Below are 24139 nucleotides of genomic sequence, written 5' to 3' on the forward strand. Positions count from 1 at the left end.
GAGAATGAATGAGGAGCTCTCAACAGTTATGTGCTAGATTTTAGGATACAAGCATCAAGGTGGGCTGTGACTGAGATGAATTGTGCTGCAGGTTGTGGCAAGCTTGTACCCTGGGCTGTTGGGGTGAAGTCAGGTTTGAGGAAACAGGCACCAGTCAGGTGGTGATTGAGTTGGATTGTACACTGGGCTGAATCCATCAGGTAATATCAGATTGTACAGGTCAGACTGGACCCCAGATTTCAGTTGACAAGAGTCCTAATTAGGCATGGCTGAGTTAACTTGTGATTGGCCAGTGTCCAACAGGCATAAGATCACTAAAGAAGAATCAAGGATCTCCACTGTTGTAGCCAAAGAGAACTTTGATCACAGCAGTGTCCAAAAAGTCTCCTGGGACTGTTAAAGATTAGTCCCTTTGTGGGGTAGCAAATGTCCTGAAGGATGCTGGCAGGATTGGGCCGTAACATGGGCTGGTGGATGGGTTGTGAGTTGTGACCTTGCCCATCAGGCGAGGACGCGGCCCGAGCCAGCTCGCCTGGTTGCGAGGTGCCATGCCGGGGGTGGCAGGAAACACGTGGGGACGGGTCACCTGGGAGAGGCTCACCTGGGCGTACCTGGATATTGGAGTCGGCGCGCTTCCGCGCCGGGCGGGCTGGCCCCGCCCCCCGACCAATGGCGTCGCGCAGGTCCACGGCCGTGGGCGAGGACTGGGCGGGCGGGCGCGGCGGCGGGCGCGGATTGGGCGCGGGCGGGCGGGGGCGGGGCGGCGCGGCAAGCAGTTTAGGCGCTCGGCCTGCGGGCGGCGCTGAGCGCTCGGCTACGCGGGCGCAGCGCGGGCGGAAGTGGCGACGCTGGCGTCCCCGGAGGCTGCGGAGGGCGGCAGTGACGGCCCCGGCGCTGACGGCGGCGGCCCCGGGGGCGGCGTGGACGCCCGCGGCGCCGGCTGGGGCATCACCGCGGGCCTCGACCCCGAAATGGCGCTGCTGGCGGAGCACCTGCTGAGGCCCCTGCCTGCGGACAAGCAGATCGAGACGGGGCCCTTCCTGGAGGCGGTGTCCCACCTGCCGCCCTTCTTCGGTGAGCCGGGGTGAAAGGGGGAACTGGCTGGGAGCCCTGCCCCAGGGCGCTCCCAGATGCACCCGCTTCTTCCTTCTCCCAAACGTCCCCAAACCAGCCCTTCCGTGCACACCCCAAATCCTACTTCTCCAGGCACCAAAGATCCCCTTTTTCTGCAAGCACCCCAGATTTCCCCTATCCCAGACCGCTCCCAAATCCTCTCTCCCCAGAACATGTCACATCCTCATCTCTTCCCGGACATCCCCAAATCCTCCGTCTCTCTCAGACACTCCCAACCCTCTGCCTCCCTAGACACTTCATCTGTCAGATGCCCGCAGATCTCCACCCGCTTGTGCGCCCCAAACGTCCATCTCCCCACGAACACCCCTACTCTACCAGATCCCCAGTTCTGTAGTCCTCCGTCTCCCTCAAAGCGTCCCACCGTCCCCCACCGCCCAGGTCTTTTATCCTTGCCCCCATCCTCCCGTTCTTCTCCTTCTGATTGGCTCTCAACTCTCTCCCTTTAAAATGAACCCCTCATTTGATAAACCCCCTCTTTTCTGTAAATTCTCCCATCCTCTCCCTCGTGGGACAGTGGGAACCCTTCTTTTCCTCATAATTCCAAATCCAAGTCCCCCACCCCCCCACCCCCACTCCAGGGGCAGAAAGCCTGGCAAAGTGAGGAGGGGGTTTTTGGATATGGAGTCGCAAAACTCTCGGGCCCCCTTCCTGGGGAGAACCAGCTAAACTTTCGCCTCCGTTTGGAGCAGGGGTCACGACCAGGGAACCTGCTTTGTGGGGTGACATCAGACACTGGGTGCTTGGGGTGGGGTCCAAAAGAAAAAGTCCCCTCCCCCATTTGTCATGCCCTGGGAGGTCGCAGGAACACTGGGAGGCGGCCCTAAGCCGGTTGCAGACCCTCTTTTCTCCAGTCCTCCAACCCGGCCCACACCCTGGATGGAAAATGGGAAACAGAAGACAGTAGGGCCCTGCCCTTTGCCTTGCTAGTTCCAGTAAAGAATGCAACCTGAGCTCTGCTTTCTCCTCTTCCATGTGGGCTTTCCCCGAAACCCGCCCTGCTGGTTTACTTGGTGGCCTGGCTAGAAGAGACCAGTCCCCAGGGCAGAGTCCAGCAGAAACCTGCAGACTGACAGAACCTGACACTAACTTGGATTAAAGGGATGGTGGCACCCAGGGCATTAACTCCCTTTCCCCCGGAGGGTGATCAGGGCTCCCAGTGGGCAGTAATGCTACAGTGCCATGGGCTCTGGGGTGATTGTGGCTACATGAAATCACGTCCCTGTTCTCTTCCTCCACCCTTTGAGCCTCAGCGTCTCCATCTGTGAAATGGGCATGCTGATCTCCAAGGCTAGCAGCAAGGACTAAATGAGGTGGAGTGTGTAAGTTTCTGAGGCCTTTAAATGCCAAACACATCTTAGCTGTTGGGGGCGTGGTTGTTATACAAGTCCTGAGTTCAGTTTTGGTTCCTTCATAGCAAAGATGATTGATTAATGAGTGAGTGAGTGACTTTGCCTGGTTTGTATGATTCTCAGGCCTGGGTCTTTTACACCTACTGTTGCATCCCTGATACTCAGAACAATGTCTGGTGCACAGTAGGTGCTCAGTCAGCACTTAAATGTACAGAATATTCTTAATATCAGTATCTCCATGTTGAAATGTCTGATCCTTGGGTCAGGAAGATCCCCTGGAGAAGAAAATGGCAACCCACTCCAGTACTCTTGCCTGGAAAATCCCATGGACAGAGAAGCCTGGTAGATTACAGTCCATGGGATCGCAAAGAGTCGGACACGACTGAGCGAGTTCACTTTCACTTTCATGTTGAAATAATGCTAAATCTCCAGGCAGGAGCTTGGGAACTGTCTGATTTTAGCATTGAGGAACTGTTGGTTTGTGTGGTGGGTTTTTCCCTCCTCTTTTAGTTCTACAAATATTTGCTCTGAATAAGGATTCAGAATCTGTTTAAGCTAGTCCTTCTCAACTCAAACAATTTTGCCCCCTCAGGGGACAACAGCCAGTATCTGGAGACATTTTTGGTTGTCACACCCTGGGGCGGGGGGTGGGTGAGAGGCACAGGGAGATGGTACTGGCAGCTGGAAGTCAGGAATGCTGGTAAACACCCTCCAGGGCACGACATAGTCCCCAACCACAAAGAACTGAGCCAGCCCCAAATGTTAGCTGTCTCTCAAGGTGGAGAAACCCCCAAGGTAAGTTCTGTGGCCTTTTCCTCCTGCATCTTCAGCAAGGTTGTCCAGCAGTTCTGCGTTCGGGGCCACCTTCACTTGATGCAAGTAGCGGGCCAGTTTTACAGGAAAAGGGGTAGTGGTGGCTGGAGCCGGTGGTGAGCTGGTGCCTGGGTAGGAAAACGTCCCCTCCCCCTTCCCTGATCTCAAAAGACCCTTGTCTTTGCTGCAAACTGGGTGCTGTGGGCCGTCACATCTGTTGACAGAGCTGCCATTTATACAGAAGTCTCAGTGGGTCGGCCCACAGAGGATAATTCTTAGCACTGTTTGAAAAACGTGATCATCCGTTCTGAAGCATTAAGGCTTCTCTCGGGGGTGGGTTCCTCCTGAGGGTTGAAGTTTGGAGAGGATGCTCCCACCAGTGGCTTTCCCGTGGCGTGCGGGGGTCGATGGAGATTGGCCCATCTGCTCTGAAACATGGGCTTTGTCCGGGTCTTGGGAATGTCTGGTCCCTTGGGTGATCTGTGATCTGGGTGCCGTGTGTGTCTCTGGCATGGAGCAGGTCTGAAGTTTGAACTCAAGAAGTCTGAATGGCATTGTGGCAGTTCTTTCCAAAGCAGGGTTTCTCCACCATGACACTGCTGCCATTTGGGGCGGGGCCATTCTTTGGAGTAGGGGGGCTGTCCTGTGCTTTGTAAGATGTTCAGTGGCATCCCTGGCCTCTCTCTGCCGGATGCCAGCAGCATCCCGTTTCCCCAAGTTGTAAGAACCAAAAATACCTGCAGAGAGACAGAGTAACCCCCAGTTGAGAGCTTCTGCTCTTGATACGAATAGAGCAGAGGGCTAAGAGTAGTGTTTTTAAAAAGTATTTATTTCTTCAAGGAAGGTCTATTTCTCAGAGGAAAAATTGATCAAGAAGAAATGATAAATTAAAAATCTCCCTGCCATTTTTATTGAGCATTTACTCCGTGCTAAGTAGTCTATGTGGATGAGTTCATGTAATCCTTTCACGGCTTTTTGAGGCAGAGTTTTTTGTTGTTATTTTAAAAAAAACTTTATTTATTTGGCTGCATTGGGCATGTGTGCTTAGTTGCTTCTCGGCCTAGGGGACTTTAGTTCCAGGACCAGGGACTGAATCTGCGTCTTCTGCATTCAATATATAGTCAAAGTCGTTCAGTTGTGTTCGACTCTTTGCGACCCCATTGACTATATGGTCCATGGAATTCTCCAGGCCAGAATACTGGAGTGGGTTGCCATGCCCTCCTCCAGGGGATCTTACCAACCCAGGGATCGAACCCAGGTCTCCCGCATTGCAGGCAGATTCTTTACCAGCTGAGCCACAGGATTCTTATCCACTGGACCACCAGGAAACCACCGGCCACCAGGAAAGTCCCGTTGTTTTTGTTTTTTTTTAAGAGAAATCAGTGGTGACATTTCAGACTATTTTCCTTACAGACCCATTTGTCTCTTTATCTATCTTTAAGGGAAAAAGGATAAACTGCTTTTTTTTTTTATAACCCAGGCATATAGCATAACCAGCTTTCCATGTCAACTATCATTTTTCAGGGTTACTTAGAATTTTGTTGTTTGACTGTAGCCATAAACTATTTAACCAACCCCCTGGTGTTGGATATTTACATTGTTTCTTTTTTTCCTCTAGTAAACCATGCTATGATGGCAAGCCACTCCAGTACTCTTGCCTAGAAAATCCCATGGATGGAGGAGCCTGGTAGGCTGCAGTCCGTGGGGTCGCTAAGGGTCGGACATGACTGAGCGACTTCACTCTCACTTTTCACTTTCACACATTGGAGAAGGAAATGGCAACCCACTCCAGTGTTCTTGTCTGGAGAATCCCAGGGACGGGGGAGCCTGGTGGGCTTCCGTCTATGGGGTCACACAGAGTCGGACACGACTGAAGTGACTTAGCAGCAGCAGCTTAGCAGCAAACCATGCTACAGTGAATATTCTTAAGTATATTTCTTTGCATACTTCTTTGGTTATTTCTAATTTTTTGAAGGGAGATTGCTGGGTCGAAGCAGGTGAAGGCTTTACATGTGTTCAGCGCAATCACATTTTTTAATGCTTCATTGGGTGTGGTTTGGGACAGAATTGGTTGGGCTTGATGAATGCTGATTCTTTTGGGCTGCAGGTCATGTGTGTTTCAGAGCACCTGTATCCTGGGCTTGTTCTTCCCTATCTCTGGTGAGTCTCCCAAGCCGGATAGGTTTTGCTGGGTCCACCTAGAGGTCAACAACCCTTTGTCCGTTGACCCAGTAATTGGATCTCACCTCTGATCAGTTTGCAGTTGACTTCTGTGAGGCCCTCCTCTGTCAGCTTTTACGGTCAGTTACACAACCATTCCAGAGCATTAACAATTGAAGGATAGGGAATGGAGGGAGAGAGAGAGGTGAAGGGAGAGACCTAGTTATCATTTGGTTTTGTCACTGTCTGTCTAGAAGCTGCAGTGGCTCCCTATTAACCCACCTTGAAATCCCTGTGTAGCCTTTCTGAATGGCTTGCAGCCCCTGAGATGGTACCGTGACATCACTTGCTTATCGCTCTATACCTGCATCAGAGTCTCACTGCCTGGGGTACCACTCCTCTCCAGCCCATCACCTTCCTTTCACCTGGATGGGTTCCACTTATACTAAAACCACTTAAGGCAATGGGTTTTGCAATTAAAAAAAAATTTTTTTATTGAGATATAGTTGCTTCCCAAGTGGTTCAGTGGTAAGGAATCTTGAGACACAGGTTCCATCCCTGGATCGGGAAGACCCCAGAAAAGGAAATGGCAACCCACTCCACTCCAGTATTTCTTGCCTGAGAAATGCCATGGACAGAGGAGCCTGGCAGAGTCCATAGGGTTGCAAAAGAGTCGGACGTAATTGAGCCACTAAACCACAACATCGTTGCTTTACAATGTTGTGTTAGTTTCTGCTGTCCAACGAAGTGAATCAGCTATATGGGTAGGCATATCCTCTCTCTCTGGGACCTCCCTCTCACTCCCCCACATCCCCCACTCACCCCAACCCCGGTTTTGCAACTTTGAACTGAACCAGCCTGCCGACTGCTCTCATCCATTGGAGGTGTATTTGCAAGTAGGGAGTGAGGTCTTATTAACCTTGAGAAGCATCTCCTGTGTGTTGGTGAAACCCACTCATGAGCTCAGCTGGCCCAGATTAGAGTCGAGCAACACCTGAACAGAGGGCCGTCGCTGGTCCCATTGTGTTAACCTGTTCACCTGTTGGCTGCTTGGGAGGCTTAGAGAGAGGTTGCTTTGAACCCGGGTTTACTGTTGACTGAGTTGGAGTCTCTAGATAGATGGAAATTGGTATCAAGCAGAGGCAGCCTGAGCTTGAGTGCCGGTTCCACGGCCTCCCAGCTGTGTGTCCGCACCCAGGAGCTTCCCCTCTCTGAGCCTGCAGCCCCCACTGTAAAAGGGGGAAGCTAGGCCTCTCAGGGGGGCCGGTAGAGGCGGCCTCCCCCAGATGATGTTGGCATCCAATGCAAGAACCTCTCCACCTTTTTGCACAGGTGGGGCAGACAGCCTCTGAAAGCCTGAGAACCTGCACCTCTTGCCACACTGCCCTTGGGCAACAAGGTTCTTGCAAAAAGAAGCTGCCCTGGGCTCTTGGTGACCAGCTGCCAGGGCTAGGGGCCAGCTGAGCGGCCTGGCTGCTAAAGCAACTCTCATTTATAACATCCAAAGGCCAGCGCAGAGCACGGACCGGTGGTGTCCACCACGTTTGTTCCTCTAGTGAGAAGGAGATCTTCTTGATCCTCTGGGTTCAGAAAAGTCCCGCCCTGAGGTCAGGGATGGAGGTCTGGCCTCTGCTCCTGGAGGGAAGAAGATGGAGAAGCCAGAGGGACAAGACCCAGACATCCGCTCTGTCCCCTGCGAGCTTGTCCAGCCCCCACCTTGTTCCTCATCTGTGGGGTGTCCGCTGCATAGGGCTGGTTGCAGGAACAGTGCCTCATTGTGAATCGTGTCCCAGGCCCCAGCAGCGTGCCTGTCAGAGCATCGGTGCCCAGCCAATGGGTATCTTGAAAGGGAATGGAAAGAATGCGTGACAGCGGCTTTGTAAGGTATAATGCCTGACCCCCGGAGCTAGCGTAACCCGTGTTTTGAGTGACTTCCATGTGCTTCAGCATTGAACAAGCCGATCTCTCATTTCCAATCCTCCTCCTCATGACCTTATAAATCAGGAGGAATGGGCACCACTTCACAGAAGAGGAGACCGAGGTTCAGAGTGGTGAAGGAATGTGACCAAGTCTCGCAAGAGGAAGGGCTTTGTAGGGGGCCAGCCCTGCAAACTAGTCTTTCAGGGCAGAAAGGGCCTTTTTGAGCTGTTGTGGGGGAGGGAAAATGCTGGAAGTTCCCATCTGGCATTGACGGTGTGCTTATTTCAATGAGCTTGTTAGAATGGCAATGTTGAGGTCTAGTCTTAGGTTGCATTGTTTCAGTTTTAAAAGGGCCTGGATGGATGTTAACTGCTTGTGTTACATTCTTACTGTGTTACTTGTATCAGTGCTTTTTTATCCCTTCAAATTGTTATTGTGTTAACTGTAGCTCAGCCTTTACAAGTCCTTACAATGGATCAGGGCTCCCCAGGGTCCTATAAAACCTCTGCTTTCTGTCTGCAGTTCTGTGGCCAGCTCACTTCCTCTGGCTCAGAAATGATTCATTTTCTGCACTGCTGTTCCGCCACCTTCCTTTCGCCGCTCCCTGCTGAGATCTCAGACTGTAATGGTCAGGAGTGCGCCGTCCTTAGTTTATCACTGCAAAGTTCCTGCTGATTTTACCCACATCCACCCCTTTCTCTGCCTCTCTCTCCCCGCCCCCACCCCCCCACCCCCCCACCCCCCACCCCCGTCTTCATCTTTATTTTGATTTTGTTGTTGTTGTGCCTGTGGGATCTTAGTTCCCCAGCTAAGGACTGAACCCAGGCCCTCCGTAGTGAAAGCACAGAATCCCAACCCCTGGACCATGAGGGAATTCCCTTTTTTGACATCTTAATCATTGGAACCATTCTTTCCTGGATTTCTTTCCTAAAGAATGATGCTATAATGTATGATAATAATTATTATAATCATAAAGAATAACTTAAAAAAATTGAGCCAGAAATTATGCTAACCCCTTTATTTCTACAACCTCATTTAAGCCTTGCAACAGCTCTGTAAGATGGGCTCTATTATTAACCTCATTTTACAAATGTGGAAACTGAAGCTCAGAGAGGTTAACTGATTTCTCCCAGGCCACACAGCAAGTAAGAGAACTCATTTTCCCATTTGCATTCCCAGTTGCTGGCTGGTTTTTGCCAAAGGGGACAATTGTGGATAAAGAGAGTTGGCATGTCATGGGGCTGATTTTTATTTATTTTTTTAATTTTAAAAATTATTTTAAAAATTTCTTTTATTTATGTGGCTGCACTGGGTCTCAGTCGCAGTGTGCAGGATCTAGTTCCCTGACCAGGGATCGAACCTGGGCCCCCTGCATTGGGAGCACAGAGTCTTAGCCATTGGACCACCAGGGAAGTCCCAGGGGTGATTTTTAAAAGTACCATTTGGCAAACATTCTTTCCTCTTAGATAGAATTTAGAGTGGGAACTAGTTTTTGAAAGGTGGGCATCCTCGGGCTCTTATGCTTCAAAATAGGCCTAATTGCAGACTGAGCCATCACACATGCACACCCCACATACCATCAGATTAATAAATGATTCATCTCCATCAGCTGTAATTTGAGCGCCTCCCATTATGATCCTTGTAACCTAGGATCTGTAAAGTTAATCTGTCCCATGTGATTAACAGCGAAACCTTACTATCCAGCTATTGAAAAAAAAAAAATTGAATTTGAAATAGAACCTCCCCAAACCAGGCCCCTAGCATCCTGACATAGGCACCCTGTTCTTCCTTTTTCAAATGAACATTTACGGGTTGGGCCCGGATTTCCCACACCAAACCACACAGGCTGAAAGTGAAGGTGTGTGTCTTAAAAGCAGAATGCTTTTTACTCTTGAGTGAAGATTATTCCTGAGATGAAATGAGAGGGCGGGGGCGATTCGGTCGCCTTGTGGCCCAGTGTTGGGAGCATCACCTACTGGAAGAGATGGTTGCCTGGAAAGGCAGGCGTGGAGGGGGCAGCTTGGATGGAAATTTCCAAATATGTGCTGGGGGCTTGCTTGGAGCATAAGAGCAGGTGCGTTCCAACTACATGGAGGCCAGAAAAACAGGAAACGAATGTGAATCCGTGCGGCACATGGGGACTGGTGGCTTATGGGGAGTTCTGCTCTCCAGACAGCCTCGACCATCTGAACTATGGTGGAGACCCGGGCAGAACTGTCCCAGAGGTCACAGAACGTTGCTGGGTGTCTGCTTCCTCTTATTTTGCCGGTGATGCTGACAGAGTTGGCTGTTTGCTCTCCCAGTATCTTGCAGAATCAAAGCACTGCCGAGAAAGAGGAATTTTTAAAAAACTACACAAAGCTGGAGACTTTCCTGGCAGTCCTGTGGCTAGGACTCTCCACTGCCACTGCAATGGGCATGGGTTCCATCCCTGGTTAGGGAACTAAGATCTCACATGCCACGGGGCACAGCCAAAAAAAAAAAACCTACATAATGCTGTCCTAAAACCCTGGAAACATACCATGTAGACCATTTAGGGAACAATTGAGGGGGCCTGTGATATCACTGGGTCACACCTTTGTCATAATTCCTATTTTTGATGATGGCCCTGTTTAGTACACTGCAAATGGCTTGCTGTACAAATGCAGGGACACTTGTCTTACGTTTGGATAAGTTCCATCCAGGATAGCTGAACTAGAGAGAAAGTTGGTGCCTTCATCAAATTTGGTAGATGGAAAATATTTCACTGCTTTTTTTTTTCATTATTGAGATTAAATTTTTCTATAAGGAGGTTATTTCTTATTAATTTGTTAGAGCTCTTTACATATTAGGGATAATAGTCTTTGGTCAATGATATTTGTTACATGGGTCACCCCCTCTCCCGATCAGTTTGCTGCTTGGCTTTGATTGGTGATGGGATTTCCTCCCGTGCCCACCCCATCCCATTTGGAAGGCTTTTGGGTTTGTAATCAGACTTGTTGGCCTTTTTCTTATGCCTTTTGGGTTGAGTGGCATGCTTAGGAAAAGTCTAAACAGAAGGGGCCAATTGCCACGTGTTCCAGGTAACCAAGGCTTGACTGTGTTTAAAATCCATGACCATTTATGAAGTAAGATAGTGGGATTGTACTTGATTTTTTCTTTTGTTTTTGAGACGACTTCTTTTTACTCTTAATGTGAGACGATAAACTAGAAAGCCACCCAAGCCCCCTCCCTCCCATCTGGCAGGTTCTGGGTGCCGTTCTAAAGAGCCCATTGGCTGACAATAATGAAAAACAAGTTTTGGATAACTGCAAAACAGGAAAAACTAGAAAGGTAATTTTGAGGCAGGACTGTATTCTGTATGAAAGGTTAAACTGGGTAACCTGACAAGAAGCGCATCGTGTCCAGAGCGGGGGCCAGCGTGAGTTTCAGCTCTTAGGCCACTGTGTGCTCAGGGGTCAAAATCATTTTTGGTTTTCTGGTCAGAGTCCTCTCACTTTTGCCGAGCTCCCCCACACACAGGTGGAAATGTTCAAGAAAGAAAGGCTAGAAGGGATGGTGGTACCAACCTTGGGTCTGGAATTGTGTGTGAGTACCTGACTCTCACCCGGTGACCCCGCAGAAGTCACGAGGCTTTTCAGAGCCTGGTGGCGTCAGGCTAAGCCAAAGCAAACAGAAGCCCAGAGCATTCCACAAGGTGTGTGGAGGCCACTTTCAGGTCACCTGGAGTGCCTCCTGTTTGCCCAGCACCTCAGGGCTCTGGAAAGGGAGAGGCCAGAGCCCAGAGCGGTTAAGTCACTTGTCCCGAGTGACGCCAGAGCCGAGATCTGAACTCAGGACCAAGGCCGCGTGCTCTACCCTGCTCCCCTGATCACAGGCGGTCCGGATGCTGCCAACCCGACTCCTATGTGTGCTTCTGTGTGTGCACACCACCCCCTCTCCTGGGAGCTGTCTCCCAGCCCTGCTTTGCCCCTTCTCCTTCCGCTCCCTTCCCGGCTCCAGAAGTCCATCCAGGCCCCACATCATGCCCCTCGGTGAGCAGAAGCCTGGTCTCTGCACAGCGGCCACGACCTGCAAGAACAGCTGTCGGCTCCTGCCGACCACGATGACCTCGGGCCCCACGTGGTGCAGTGTCGGGAGAAGGTGAGACAGAAAGCCTTTCTCCCCACCATCCAGGGGTAGGGGGGACACTCAGAACCACACAGAAGCCGTTTCCAGAGCCAGGGAAGCCGAATGTTACTCTCTGCGTCTCTAAAATGCCTGTTGACTGACCTGAGTCGCTGTGAGAAGCTGCTAAGCCACCCACACGTGGCTGATGATTGCCAAACCCTGGTTCCACATCTCCACGCAGAATGGTGTTACTCGAAAATCAGCCCACAGTGGTAATTAAATCATGGCCAGGCTCTGAGCCCTGACTTGGCATGCACAGTGCCTTCCCTACCCCCCACCCCCCATCGCAGCAGCTGCACAGGGACGGTCCCTTTACAGACGGGGAAACTGCTGCCATGCCCCTTCCCATAGCCTCTGCCGTCTTGGTCATGTGGGTCCTCAGACCCGTGCATTGGGTCAGTCTGCCCTACACGACTGTGGCTAGAAAAAGAACCTGGTAGTGGTGCCTCTAGATTCATGTTTCCCACTATCTGCCCCCTTGTTCGTGCCACTTGCTGGGGTCCCGCTTCATGCCAGGTGCGGGGGTGGGGGTCAGAGCAGGGGACGAAGACCACCTGGTCTCTGCCCTCTCAGAGCTCGGAGGGCGGTGGACAGAAAAGATTTACACGTGGAACCACAGTGACGGTAGCAGTGCAATGAACTTGGAGAAAAAGTGGAAGGAAAAAGTCCGATTTTATGAGCAGAAAAAAAAAAAGCCTGACATTCTCTTCCAGTATTTTATATGAAAAATTTCAAACATATAATGAAACTTAAAGAATTTTACAGCAACTATTCACGTACCCACCATCTAGATTCTACCATTTATATCTGACTGTACCTGTCTGTCCACCTCTCTGTCCATTTGTCAACCCGCCTCATGTCTTTGGACAGCATATATTTTTGAAAAACAAGGAGGTGAAGCCATGGTCATGCCTTTACAAGAGTTTTGCCAGTCCCCAGAAAGACCATCCATGGCACCTGCCTGGCCCCTGTGAGACTCGGAATTGGCGACCCTTGGCTACACAGTCAAGAGGGAAAGAGTCACTAGTGGTGGACAGTCTTGACTGTCTTGCGTTATTTTTTTCTTAAGGAGGTTTCTTTTTATTTTTTGTGGGATGTGGGATCTTTGTTCCCTGACCAGGGATTGAACCCGTGCCCTGGGCAGTGAAAGCACTGAGTCCTAACTACTGGACCACAGGAAGTTCTCTGCATTATTACTGTGCGTTGTCATGCTTCGGGGAAGTCGTGGTAAGCGTCCCGGCAGAGAACACAGTGCAGGGCTAGCAAATTGCACAGACTTTCCAGGTTGGCCTCGCAGGATGAGGTCAGTGATCCATCAGGGAGGATGAAATGGTGGGTGGAGTCATCACCTCATTAACACCCTTGGCAGGATCTGGTGGGACAGGATGCCTGCACCCCCGCCTGGCACCTCAGAGCAGCTCCTGCAGCCATCCAGGAAGGGAGATGTGACCCCACAGGAGTGGGAGAGAGGCTGGCAAGCTGAGAGGAGGGTTTTTTCATTCAGCCAGAGGATCTTGTACCCAGGAGCCTGCACTTGGGCGAGGCGGCTGCTTGGGCCCCAAGGGGGGCCTCAGTTGGGAATCAGGAGAGTAGAGGTGACTGGGGTGCAGGCCCTGTGTTCCCACTCAGCGGAGGTCCTGGAGAACCCGGTGACTTCCAAGCCTGGGTGACGTTCGCTGGAGCGTGGAGCCTAGCCCTAGTCATGTCACAAAGTCATAAAGATGGTCAGAGTTCATTTACTGAGGGTTGTTGCACCGGGCACTCTGCTAAATGTGTTCAGTGTGTGGATTTCAATCCCCACCACAACCCTATGAAATAAGTACAGGTGGCACTGGTGGTAAAGAACCTGCCTGCCAATGCAGGAGATGTGAGAGACGCAGGTTCGATCCCTGGGTCAGGAAGATAACCTGGAGGAGGGCATGGCAACCCACTCCAGGAGAATTCTTGCCTGGAGAATCTCATGGACAGAGGAGCCTGGTGGGCTACAGTCCATGGGGTGGCAAAGAGTCAGACACGACTGAAGCGACTTAGTACTTACGAATGCTGCCCCATTTGCCGTGTGAGGAAACTAAGTCACACGGAGCCCAGGCGGGAGACTTGCTCACCTGGATTCAAGCCCAGTCTGTCTGGACTCCTCCCTGGCCTCCTTTCTATGGGGTTTGGGGCTTTTTCAGTTATAACATCCAGTGCTGTTTCCTCAATGCACCTCTCTTAACAGATGCAGTTAGAATGTTCCAGATGGCTGGCCAGGTGTGCCAGGTCACCTTGGGTGGAATTCAGCCCACGGTGGCCCTCCTCCAGTCCTCCGCCCTGTGCAGCCAGCTGGTGCGCGCGCCGAAGCCCCTGCCTGGCCTGCGGACAAGGGGAGGCTGGTGGGGGGTGTTTCCCCGCCATGGGGTTTGGTACCCACTTGTGGCCTGCTCAGGTGTCTTTGTCCCCTGGGCTCTGTATCAAGGATGCTCAGAGGTGGCAGGGAAGCACAGCTGAATTCAGGCTCTGAGGCTGAAGTCCTTGTTGAGGCTGCTCAGGAGACACCCGGACCTTCCCTGTCTGTTCCCTCCATGCCCAGCCCTCAGCAGGGAGCTCTGACCTGTGGGCTGTCTCTGGTCCCCGTGACGGCCTGCTGGGAGCGCTCACAGAGGCGGGAAAGGAGGAGAAACAGCCCATAGGCTACTTATGTTTCCCTGAGTTCCAGGCACTGCCAGTTTCTTGGTCCACATTTCATCAACTCCAAGGCGCCACCTATTTTAAGGTGCTCTGTTGTTTTGTGAGCCACCAAGAAAGGAACTCTGCCTCCAAGGGAGAGCACTCAGATGTCAGAGATGAACAAAGTATGTGTCTCGGAAGTGGGTGGTTTCAAGTGATCCTCGTAGCAGCTCCAACCACTTCTGTCAGCCCACTTGCTAGATGGGAAAACTGACGCTCAGGGAGCAGAAGGGACACTCCCAAGCCCCGACTGCCAGTGTCTGCAGAGCAGGTGTGCAGCTCCAGTTCATGAAGCTGTGTTAAGTGATGGCAGTCCCCCTAGTGGTGGTTCTCCCAGGCTCCTATGCAGAGTCTCAGGAACCGGGGGTGGGGGGGGGTGGGGGGTGGGGGCGGGGGGTGGGGTGGGTTCTGGGTCGCCAGCTCACTACTGACTTAGAAGCTGGTGAAGGAGAAGGTTGTCTTTCATAGATCTGGCCCCTCTTCTCCCGTGGACTAAGATTCCTCGAGCTGTTTCCTGGCCAGCTGGTTTGTTAGTGGCCATCTGCCTTGTTGGCCAAGATGGTTTCTCAGAGTGTTAGTTTTGCGAGATGCTCTACGCTGTACTGTCCAATATGGTAGCCACTGGCCGCATGTGGCTATTACATTTAAATGAACAAAGTTAATAAAATTACAAATTGAGTGCCTTGATCTCACCACATTTGAAGTGCTCAGTAGTCACATGTGGCCCTTATTAGATGGTACAGATATAGAACATTTTATCCTAGGATGAGAGGGTGCTACGGAAAAAACATTTGCCCCTTAGAGAATCTGGTTGTATTTTAAAGGCTCTGACAAGTCCTGCAGTAAGAAACCTGTCTCACTTGGAGCCCAGGACTCCAAATTTACTTGCTTACAAACTGTTTTAACACCTACAAAGAGTTCTTTCCTTAAACACATCAAGTGACCTTTCCTCCTGTCCCATGGCGGTCCTGAATATCACCCTTGTTTGGATTCTAACATCTCTCTACTTGTTTTGTCCCCAGATTGCCTCGGCTCCCCAGTGTTTACTCCCATCAAGGCGGACATAAGTGGCAACATCACCGTATGTACTTGGCCTGGCAGCCCCAGTACCCAGATCAGGACTCTAATCCCACCCTGGTTACCAGTGCCCTGCTCCTCACTGCAAGCTCCCCAGGCTAAGGAGCGGAAGGAGACATGGAAAACAGGCCTGGCCCACAGCTCCTCTGACTCAAGGCTCCAGGTTCTTGGTCCTCCTTGTGGTCATGCCATCCAGTCACAACCAAACTATGATTCACAGTCTGGAGGGCTGCCCTGAGAAGGAACTGGCTGGTACTTGGATTCATTCCACCAAACAAAAAATAAACTCCAAGGTCCACAGTTGCACTGACCCAGCCCTTTCCTTCCTCAATCCTTAGAGCTCCCAATGGCATCCCCTAACCACTGACTCTCCCCCGGCAAGGACCCACCATGAGGCCGGTGCTTTGTCATTATCCCCATTTTACAGACAGGGAAACTGAGGCCCAGAGCTGTTTAGGGACTCACAACAAGGAAGTGGCAGAGGTGGGATTTACATCCAAACTTCCTGCCTCTGACTCAGGATCCTTCTTCCTGTTGGACATCTCTGAATCCTAAGGACCTACTTGTGTTTGTCCACAGAAGCGAAACTTCAGATACTTGGGGTTCAAGGTGCTGTCAGTAGTGGTTGGAGAACGTGGACTCTGGGGTCTGTTCAGGGCTGGAACCCGTTCCCACCTGCACCAGCTGTGTGACCCTAAGCAAATCACTTTGCCTGTCTGAGCCTGCTTCCTCATCTGTAAATTGGGACGATGGCAGGCACGTCAGGGTTGCCGTGGGGATTAGAGAAGGCTGTGGCTGTAAAGTGCTGTGTGCATCCAGTGAATGCGGACGGCTCTGGGGATTATTACTGTCACGACCAGCCCCAACTGCCGGTCCTGGCACCTGTGGGCAGGACAGCGAGGCTCTGGTGGGGTGGCATCTGTGGAGGCAGCCTTCCTCAGGGGGAAACCCTGTGTGCTCTGTTTCAGAAAATCAAAGCTGTCTATGACACCAACCCAACCAAGTTCCGGACCCTGCAGAACATTCTGGAGGTGGAGAAGGAAATGTATGGGGCTGAGTGGCCCAAAGTGGGGGCCACGCTGGCACTGATGTGGCTGAAGAGGTGATGGGCTTGGGTGGCACGGTGTTTGTGTGACCGGGGGGCCAGGGAACCTGCCCTGCAGAGGAGGGACAGCCAACCCCACCACTGCCCCAGGGCATCTGCTCTGATGGGTTGGACGGCACTTCCGTCTTCCACGTAGGTGCTCTTCTTGTGCAGTGCTACTTAGTGACAGAGAAAAAGCACCCTGGGGGCCAAGTTCTGCCTGATGGTGACATTTCCTTGCTGGTTCCAGTCTCACCAGAAGCATAACAAACCCACAGATACTCCGGCCACTGTGCTAAGCTCTTTAGACACCTGATCATATTTTTTGTGCTGTGAGTTAGGTATGATCATCCCCATATATGCCCATGTCCTAGAGGAGGATGCTGGTAGCTTCTGGGGCCAATTCGTGGGCTCGGGGCACAGGGACGGTGCTGGGACAGAGCAGCTGAGCACTCCCGTTGTGCAGGTTGCGCACTGCACAAAGATGTCCTATCTACAGCCAGCCAGCCACATCACGCACGTGGCAGATTTGTATATTATGCCAGCTTATTGACAGAACCACAGCATCTACAGGAAAAAGAACTCTAATTCACATCAGTTCGACCCGTGGGCTGGGGGCGAGGTACCCCAATATGGGATTTGAACTCAGAGAGTCTCACCCTAGAGTCGACAGTGCTTGTGACCATGTTATGTATTGTCCTTGTAGCACATACTTGGAACTGCATATAGTCATTCCATCTTACAGATGAAGCCACTGAGGTTCAGAGAGGCCACGCAGCTCGCTTGCTGAGCTCATGCTGCTCTCTGCCAGCTCCCGAATTCCCTCAGCTATGCAGACTCCACAGTCCCTGGCAGCAGCTCCGAAGCCAGGGACCCATTCTCGGCCCCACTGATGTTCCCAACATTGCCCCTTCTCTGGGGCCTGGAGTCAGGAGCCAGGAAAGCCTCTCTTTCCCTGGATCCCCATCCCTAGAAGCTAACCCTCGCCCCACGCTCTCTGTGCACTTCTTTGGAGAAATGGAACAGGGATAGTCTGCTCCCTGGAGCATGTGGCCAGTGTGGGCATCAGGGGGTAGGTGGGCTGTAACTAACACCCTTATGGCCTGTTTTATGACGTCCACGCCAAGCTGCCCTGTTCTTGTCTGTCAGCCATTGAGTCACACACCTGGAATGGGGAATGCCCCTGGGTCCATCCACTGGCAGGTTCTGTAGGTCTCTCAGGAAGAGCCAGGCAGAGCGTGACATCCAGGTCAGGAGGTAGGTTGTTTGTGTCCAGAGGAGACATGGGCACAGCCTGGTGACTGGCAGAGCAGACCCTGGTGGATGTCAACAAGTCGAGCACATAATGAGCACCCGCTGTGTTCTGTGCCTGGCGCTGGATGCGTGGGGCGCTGCTTGGAGAGGCAGGGTCCCTCTTAGGGTAGCGCAGTCCAGCCCAGGCCGGGGGTCAGGCTGCGGGGCGGGTCATGACGGCAGGATAGAAGCCTGGAGCAGAGAGAAATCAGGGATGGCTTCCTGGAGGAGGCTTACCAATTAGCACCTCCACGACTGAGCAGCAGGGTCCCAGGAGGAAGAGGCCTTGCAGAGGTGGGAGGGCAGGAGAGGTACAGAGTATCTGCCCCTCCAGGAGGATCTGGTCCAGCCAGGGCCCTGGATGCAAGGCAGGAGCAGGGAAAGGTGAGGTGGGATTGGGCAAGGATGAATTCCAGCCTCCGCGGGGGTTCTGGGAAGCCACGGAGGGGCATGAAACTCATCAGCAACGGGGTAAAAAGGGGCTTGACAAAGACTCATCCCAGCTCTGGGCAGAGGGGGTATTGTAAAGGATGGGAGAAGCAGAGGCTCAAGAAAGGGGGCCAGTCAGGGCAGGGCTGGGACTGGACCCTGAGCGTGGTTCACACTCCAGGCTGATCCCCAATGATTGAGAGCTGTGATCCAAGCATGGAGGAGTTCCTTCACCTCACAGGTGATAAAGCTGAACTTTATCCTTTCAGTCCTCGGGACAAGTGTTTCTGCCCCAAGAACCCCCGAGACTGATCCCCACCCCTTGCAGGGAGGGAGCAGAGGAGCCCAGTTAGGGAGTGAGACAGGCTCTCACTGTCTAAGATACGAGACTGAGATGTGAACTCCTATCTCAGCCTTTGACTGAGGCTTTTGGAGTACCTCTGTGTTCCCCTCAGTGAAGTGGGCGGATTGTGCTGAGCCCAGTCTCAGCTGACGGACTGAGGGGAACAGATGAGATGATGTGGAATAAAGGGCTGGCACTGATCTGCCTCTAAACTTGGCGGCCTTGCCATGACCCACACCCTTCTCCTGGCTCTTGGAGCATCATCCTACCCCAGAGGGAGGGCTCAAGTGGCCACTGGAGGATGCGGACCACGGCACAAGCAGGGATGGAAGCAGGGAGCCCACAGGATCAGACTCGCTTGTGTTCTCAGCATGTCCCTGATCTGTGGTCCCTGAGCCCTTTGAAGACCAGAGCTGGGGCTTCAACCCTGTATTGATCGACTCTGTCCCTCCAGCACGGCTGGCCACGTGGCCATAGAAATGGGCAAAGCGTGTCCAGACCCTGCCCTCTGTAGACTTCACAGCCCAGCAGAGGCCATGGCCGGGGTCAGCCCCAGGCCTGGTGTAGACGAGGTACTTGGGATACGTGAGTTGATCCCATGGGGATCACCCTACACGGAAGCTAGTGTAGACATGACAGCTGAGTATTGGTATTCCGGGGTCACGGGAAGCGCTTTATTCAGGGTACATGCGGGTCTCTGGGGTGGGTGGGCAGGGCCGGCGGGAGTGTGCTGCGCCCCGACGCACCCTCTCCTTTCCGGCTGCAGAGGCCTGCGCTTCATCCAGGTCTTCCTCCAGAGCATCTGCGACGGCGAGCGGGACGAGAACCACCCCAACCTCATCCGCGTCAATGCCACCAAGGCCTACGAGATGGCCCTCAAGAAGTACCACGGCTGGATTGTGCAGAAGATCTTCCAGGTGAGCCGCCCCGCGGGCACAGCGGGCCCCCTGGCTTGTGGGGTTCGCCCTCCGCCCCAAGCTCCATCACTGTGGCCCCCCTGCCCCGTGTCCGTGTTTGCGCCGCCCGCTCCGGGCTCAGGAAGGGCTCTCCCCCGTCTGTCTGGGGTGAGGCTGGGGCGATGAGGGGCCTTTGCTGTGCGGTGGGCATTTTCCTAAATGCTCTGTGGAGGTTCTGACGAGGGGCCCGATTGGGAGACCATGGGAAGAACCAGGGCAGAGACGAGGCCCTCAGGTTGATGGTGGGCTGACCTCACTGGCCCCCTGGATTCAGCTGGGACCCTGGCACTTGGCGGGGTGGGGAGGGGAGGAAGGGCCCCTGTGCCCACCCACGGGAGTGTCGGCTGAAGGGATATCTGCTCACGAGGCTCTTGGTGAGTTGTGTTGGGGTGATGCTGACCACAGGCCTTCGGCACCAGCCCGGCTATGGGAGAAGCCCACCAGAGAGGCGTCGAGAGCCCACAGGTGCACTGCACACTGTCCTGGCCCCCTTTCTCCTACAGTGCCCCCTGCCCGCCCATCCTCTCTGTGGAGAGAATGGGGCTCTGAGGGCAGGTCTCTGTCCCGCGTGGCACAGGTCATGGGCAGGCAGGGTGAGGCGTCAGCTGAATCCAGGCAGGAAATATGGCACCTGTGAGCCGTCCACCCTGGCAAGGCTGGAGACAGCACCCATCCCGGGCAGGGACTCAAGAGCCCTGCCCCCCCGCTGCTCACAGAGCCTTGCCCCCTGTGAAGGCCTCAGACCACCAGCATAACTGGGTGCCCTGGATGCCTAGCTCAAGGCAGGCTGCCCGTGGAGGGTCACTTTCACAAGAGGCCCCATCCTTGTTTCCATTTCACAGATGAGGAAACTGATGCCCCCTGATGCCCCGGACGTTAAGTATCTTGCTAGAGGTCACACAGTAAGAAATTCCTGAGCCAGGATTCCTGAGCTTCAGTATCCTCATCTTGCAAATAGACATAAAATAGGCCCTGCCTCACAGGCTCATTGTGAAGAGTCTATGTATTATTCCGTATACAGTGCTTGGCATGTTGAAGCTATTTCTATTTTGATTCTTTTTTTTTTATTGGAGGATAATTGCTTTACAATGGTGTGTTGGTTTCTGCTGTACAAGGTGAATCAGACATGAAAGTGAAAGTTGTTCAGTTGTGTCCGACTCTTTGCGACCCCATGGACTATACAGTCCATGGAATTCTCCAGGCCAGAATACTGGAGTGGGTAGCCTTTCCCTTCTCCAGGGGACCCTCCCAACCCAGGGACTGAACCCAGGTCTCCTACACTGTAGGTGGATTCTTTACCAGCTGAGCCACAAGGGAAGCCCAAGAATACTGGAGTGGGTAGCCTATCCCTTTTCCAGGGGGTCTTCCTCACCCAGGAATTGAACTGGGGTCTCCTGCGTCTCAGGTGGATTCTTTACCAACTGAGCTATCAGGGAAGCCGAATCAGATATAAGTATACATATAGACCCTCCCTGTTAAGCCTCCCTCCCTGCCACCCCCCCATTTTGATTCTTAATGATAATGTTATTATTTGTAATTTCCTCACCTTCTCAAACTTGTAGCCTAAGCCTTTGTATGTGGTTGCATTGTTTTCCTTCTGGTTTGGAAATTCTATGAATTTCTGGTTCTCTGGGCTGTTCAAGTTGTCAGGGAAGCCCTGAAATTTAGGGAAGTGTCGCCCCCTGAAGGTCAAAAGAGGAACAGCACAGATCCGCCATCCTCTCCCCGCCCCGCCCCTCAGATAGTGGGTCTCAGGAGGAAGCTGCTCAGCTTCTCCAGAGCAGGGAACCCACCGGAGGGAAGAGGTCCATCCTCGCAGAGCACCTACTGTGTGCCTGGTGCTGTGCTCAGCACTTGGCACGACCTCCTTAATCCTGACAAAAGCAGCCCAGTTGGGTGGATGCCATTGTTATCCCCATTTTACAGATGAGGAAACTGAGGCGCAGAGAGGCTAAGTAACTTGCTCAAGGCTCACCGCTAGTCGGCAGTAGAAGCTGGAATTTGAAGCCAGGTCTGTCTGTCCCCAAAGCTTCCTGCTGTCCCTCACCTGGTAGAAAGGGACACACACACAACCCCCCCCCACCACCACCCTTGGCCTTTCCCGTTCAATGCCATGAATAACACAGACCTCCTGCCCAGCGCGGACCTTGGGGGCATACCCTCCCAGAACCTGACCGGTGGCTGGGCTCCACCTCCTCTAACACTGTGCCACCCCCTGTCACCCGTCTCAAGGCAGCGCTGTATGCGGCCCCCTATAAGTCCGACTTCCTCAAAGCACTCTCCAAGGGCCAGAATGTGACGGAGGAGGAATGCCTGGAGAAGATCCGCCTCTTCCTGGTCAATTACACGGCCACCATCGACGTCATCTATGAGATGTACACCAGGATGAACGCCGAGCTCAACTACAAGGTGTAGGCCAGCTCCACAGCGGGGACTCTGGACGGCACACCCCCGGACCGCAGACCCCTTGCAGGAACAGGCAAACCCGAATCACTGTGAATCTGGCTGGCCAGCTGCCCCCTGCCTGTGGCGTGCCCCCAGAGCAGCCTAGAGTCGGGCCAGGGTCTGCAGGGGGCTGGCCCTGGTCTTTTAAAAGTCACCTTTGGGATCTGTCCTCTTGGAGCAATAAATAACGGTCACACTTCCGAATCTCCTTTGAATTTCATGACAGCACAGACTGACTTTATGCCTTCATTTCAGTGTGGTAAAAATGAATTAATATTTCTAATAAATCAAGTCCTAGGGTTTTTTGGTCCCCTCCAATCCCCACTCGGAGCATGACTCTGGGGGAAGTGGTGTTAGATCTGTCACTTTGAAAATAGGCACGTGTCTTTCTGAGGAGCTGGCTGAATGATGTTTTGAGTATTTTAAGGACCATGAGGGGGTTTGATCTGAAATTATACAGGGCCCCTCTTGTGGGATTTTTTTTTTTCTTTTTAAAGCAAACTAGTGTGTGTTCTCATGTGGTTTGCACAGCCGAACCTCCCAGCACTGTCATTAGAGCCCTTTCTTACTGTCTTTTGCCAGACAGTGTTTTTTATAGCTGAAACCAACCAGCAAGCCTTTGATGACCAAGGGGAGGCTTATTTTAAAGCTATCAGGCACAAATAACTGACTGTAGATGACTGTATTTGCATTCTTCTGCATAATTACCTTCTTCAGGGACAGCCTTTCCAACCTAAGCAACTACCTACCATTTGTGTATTCTTTTGAGGGGGAGAGGATGAACCCACGAACATGCCTTACTGCCTTAACTGTCCTTCCTGGCTCTAAAAAGAATTGTCTTTTTAAAGTGTCGGGATGACCAAAGCAACCCACAAAGAATTGATGTATGTTTAGAAACCCAATGAGGAACAATTGGTGATTTTTATGCAGAAACTAAATAATCCTTAATAAATAAATCTATTTTGGAATCACATTGGTGTGCTGTTTTGATTCTTGATTCTTTTTTTTTTTTCTCTTTCTGGATCAAAGGATACAACTGGGGGCCAGCCACGGACTTGCTTTTTAGTCTCTGGGTCCTATTTTCTGGTTTTGAAAAATAGAATTGGCTGCCACATTGAGAAACTGACATGTCCCAGAAAAATCTTTATTTCTAGCTTCTTAGAGAAATCAAACTGCCTGGCTGGAAGTGAGAGATGACTGCCCAGTTGGCTGGATGGGGTGATTGGGTGGATATACTTTCACTTTGCCTCAGTCTCCACCAATACCTGTTGCCTCCCCAACCCTATAACCATTGGTTATTTGCACTTTATCATGGGCGGGTGCTTTTTCTGGTACTAGGCTTAAATGTGGAGGAAAATATTTTACTTCATTCCTGCTCCTGCATAACATACAGTCTAGTGGGCAAGATGGACCAGTAAATCAGCAGAGGTAATATAGAGTGGTCAGCGCCCAGGGGGAGCCTGAGTCCACAGATTGGGGCTCACACTGAACCTCGATGGAAAAGTTGGGGTTGCGAGGATCCCAGCAGAGGAGGAAGAGGGGACCCTCCAGTTCATAGGCAGTGTCCTTTTGACTTGACCCAGAGCAGGCTGTGTGTATGTGAGACGTCATGCCACTGAGGAATTTGAGCTTGACTCTGAAAACTGTGGAACACCTTCAGAGGTCTTGTGCACAATCAGTCGGATATCCAGTTTGGAAGGTTCCCTCCGATGTGGCCAAGGGTTAGAAGTCTGAACTAAGTTTTTTGCTGTCTCTGATTTCATGATGTTTCCTAACATTGCTGATAGGAAGAATGCCACTAATCTTTCGAAGCTCTAACTGCTTTTTAGGATTTTTCCCTTTGAATATAAAATTCTGCCAACAAATTTTTAAAATTCTGTGTGTGTATGTATGTATATATATATATATATATATTTTTTTTTTTTACAAAGAGCTTTTTGGGACTTCTCTCACAGTCCAGTGGTTCAGACCTCACTTTCTAATGCAGGGAGTGCAGGTTCGATCTCTGGTCGGGGAGCTAAGATCCTGCATACCTCATAGCCAAAACATAAAACAGAAGCAATATTGTAACAGGTTTTCAATAAAGGCTTTAAGAATGGTCCACATTAAAAAAAAATAAGTTTTTCTGCATGTTTCCAACATAATATAGTGACACCAGGAAGGCAGTTTCTCTGTGGAAGATCAGAATTTCCCCAGGACGGCCTTCTTTGTTCCCGGTACCTGCCTGGCCCCAGGAGCGCTTGTGACCCCAGAGATGAAGTCAGCAGTGCATCTCTGCCCT

The 24139-nt window shown here is 52.0% G+C and overlaps 1 protein-coding gene and 1 non-coding gene across 3 annotated transcripts; one reads left to right on the forward strand and one right to left on the reverse strand.

Annotated features, from left to right (window-relative positions):
- Positions 1–823: 823 nt before the first annotated feature.
- Positions 824–22831, forward strand: GLTP (glycolipid transfer protein). Of its 2 annotated transcripts, none has more exons than XM_088828264.1 (5): positions 824–1074; positions 15254–15312; positions 16277–16410; positions 19224–19374; positions 21650–22831. In XM_088828264.1, the coding sequence occupies exons 1-5, from the start codon at positions 972–974 to the stop codon at positions 21710–21712; spliced, it is 510 nt and encodes a 169-aa protein (XP_088684390.1). In that variant the 5' UTR covers positions 824–971; the 3' UTR covers positions 21713–22831. The 2 variants fall into 2 exon arrangements, with proteins under 2 accessions (XP_088684390.1, XP_055260622.1); XM_055404647.2 differs by having other exon boundaries at positions 829–1074; positions 21646–22831.
- Positions 8716–8788, reverse strand: TRNAG-CCC (transfer RNA glycine (anticodon CCC)). The gene has a single exon. It is a non-coding gene; the product is annotated as a tRNA-Gly (tRNA).
- Positions 22832–24139: the final 1308 nt, after the last annotated feature.

Source organism: Moschus berezovskii, chromosome 19 (assembly GCF_049115385.1).
Source record: "Moschus berezovskii isolate FMDL1 chromosome 19, NW_MosBer_1.0, whole genome shotgun sequence".
NCBI lineage: Eukaryota > Metazoa > Chordata > Mammalia > Artiodactyla > Moschidae > Moschus > Moschus berezovskii.

Excerpts from the sequence above, each read along its gene's own strand:
- GLTP (XM_055404647.2), top strand. The coding sequence starts at position 972 with ATGGCGCTGCTGGCGGAGCACCTGCTGAGGCCCCTGCCTGCGGACAAG. Across the intron at positions 15,313-16,276 it reads ACATAAGTGGCAACATCACC|AAAATCAAAGCTGTCTATGA; the intron begins GTATGTACTTGG and ends GCTCTGTTTCAG. Across the intron at positions 19,375-21,645 it reads TTGTGCAGAAGATCTTCCAG|GCAGCGCTGTATGCGGCCCC; the intron begins GTGAGCCGCCCC and ends ACCCGTCTCAAG.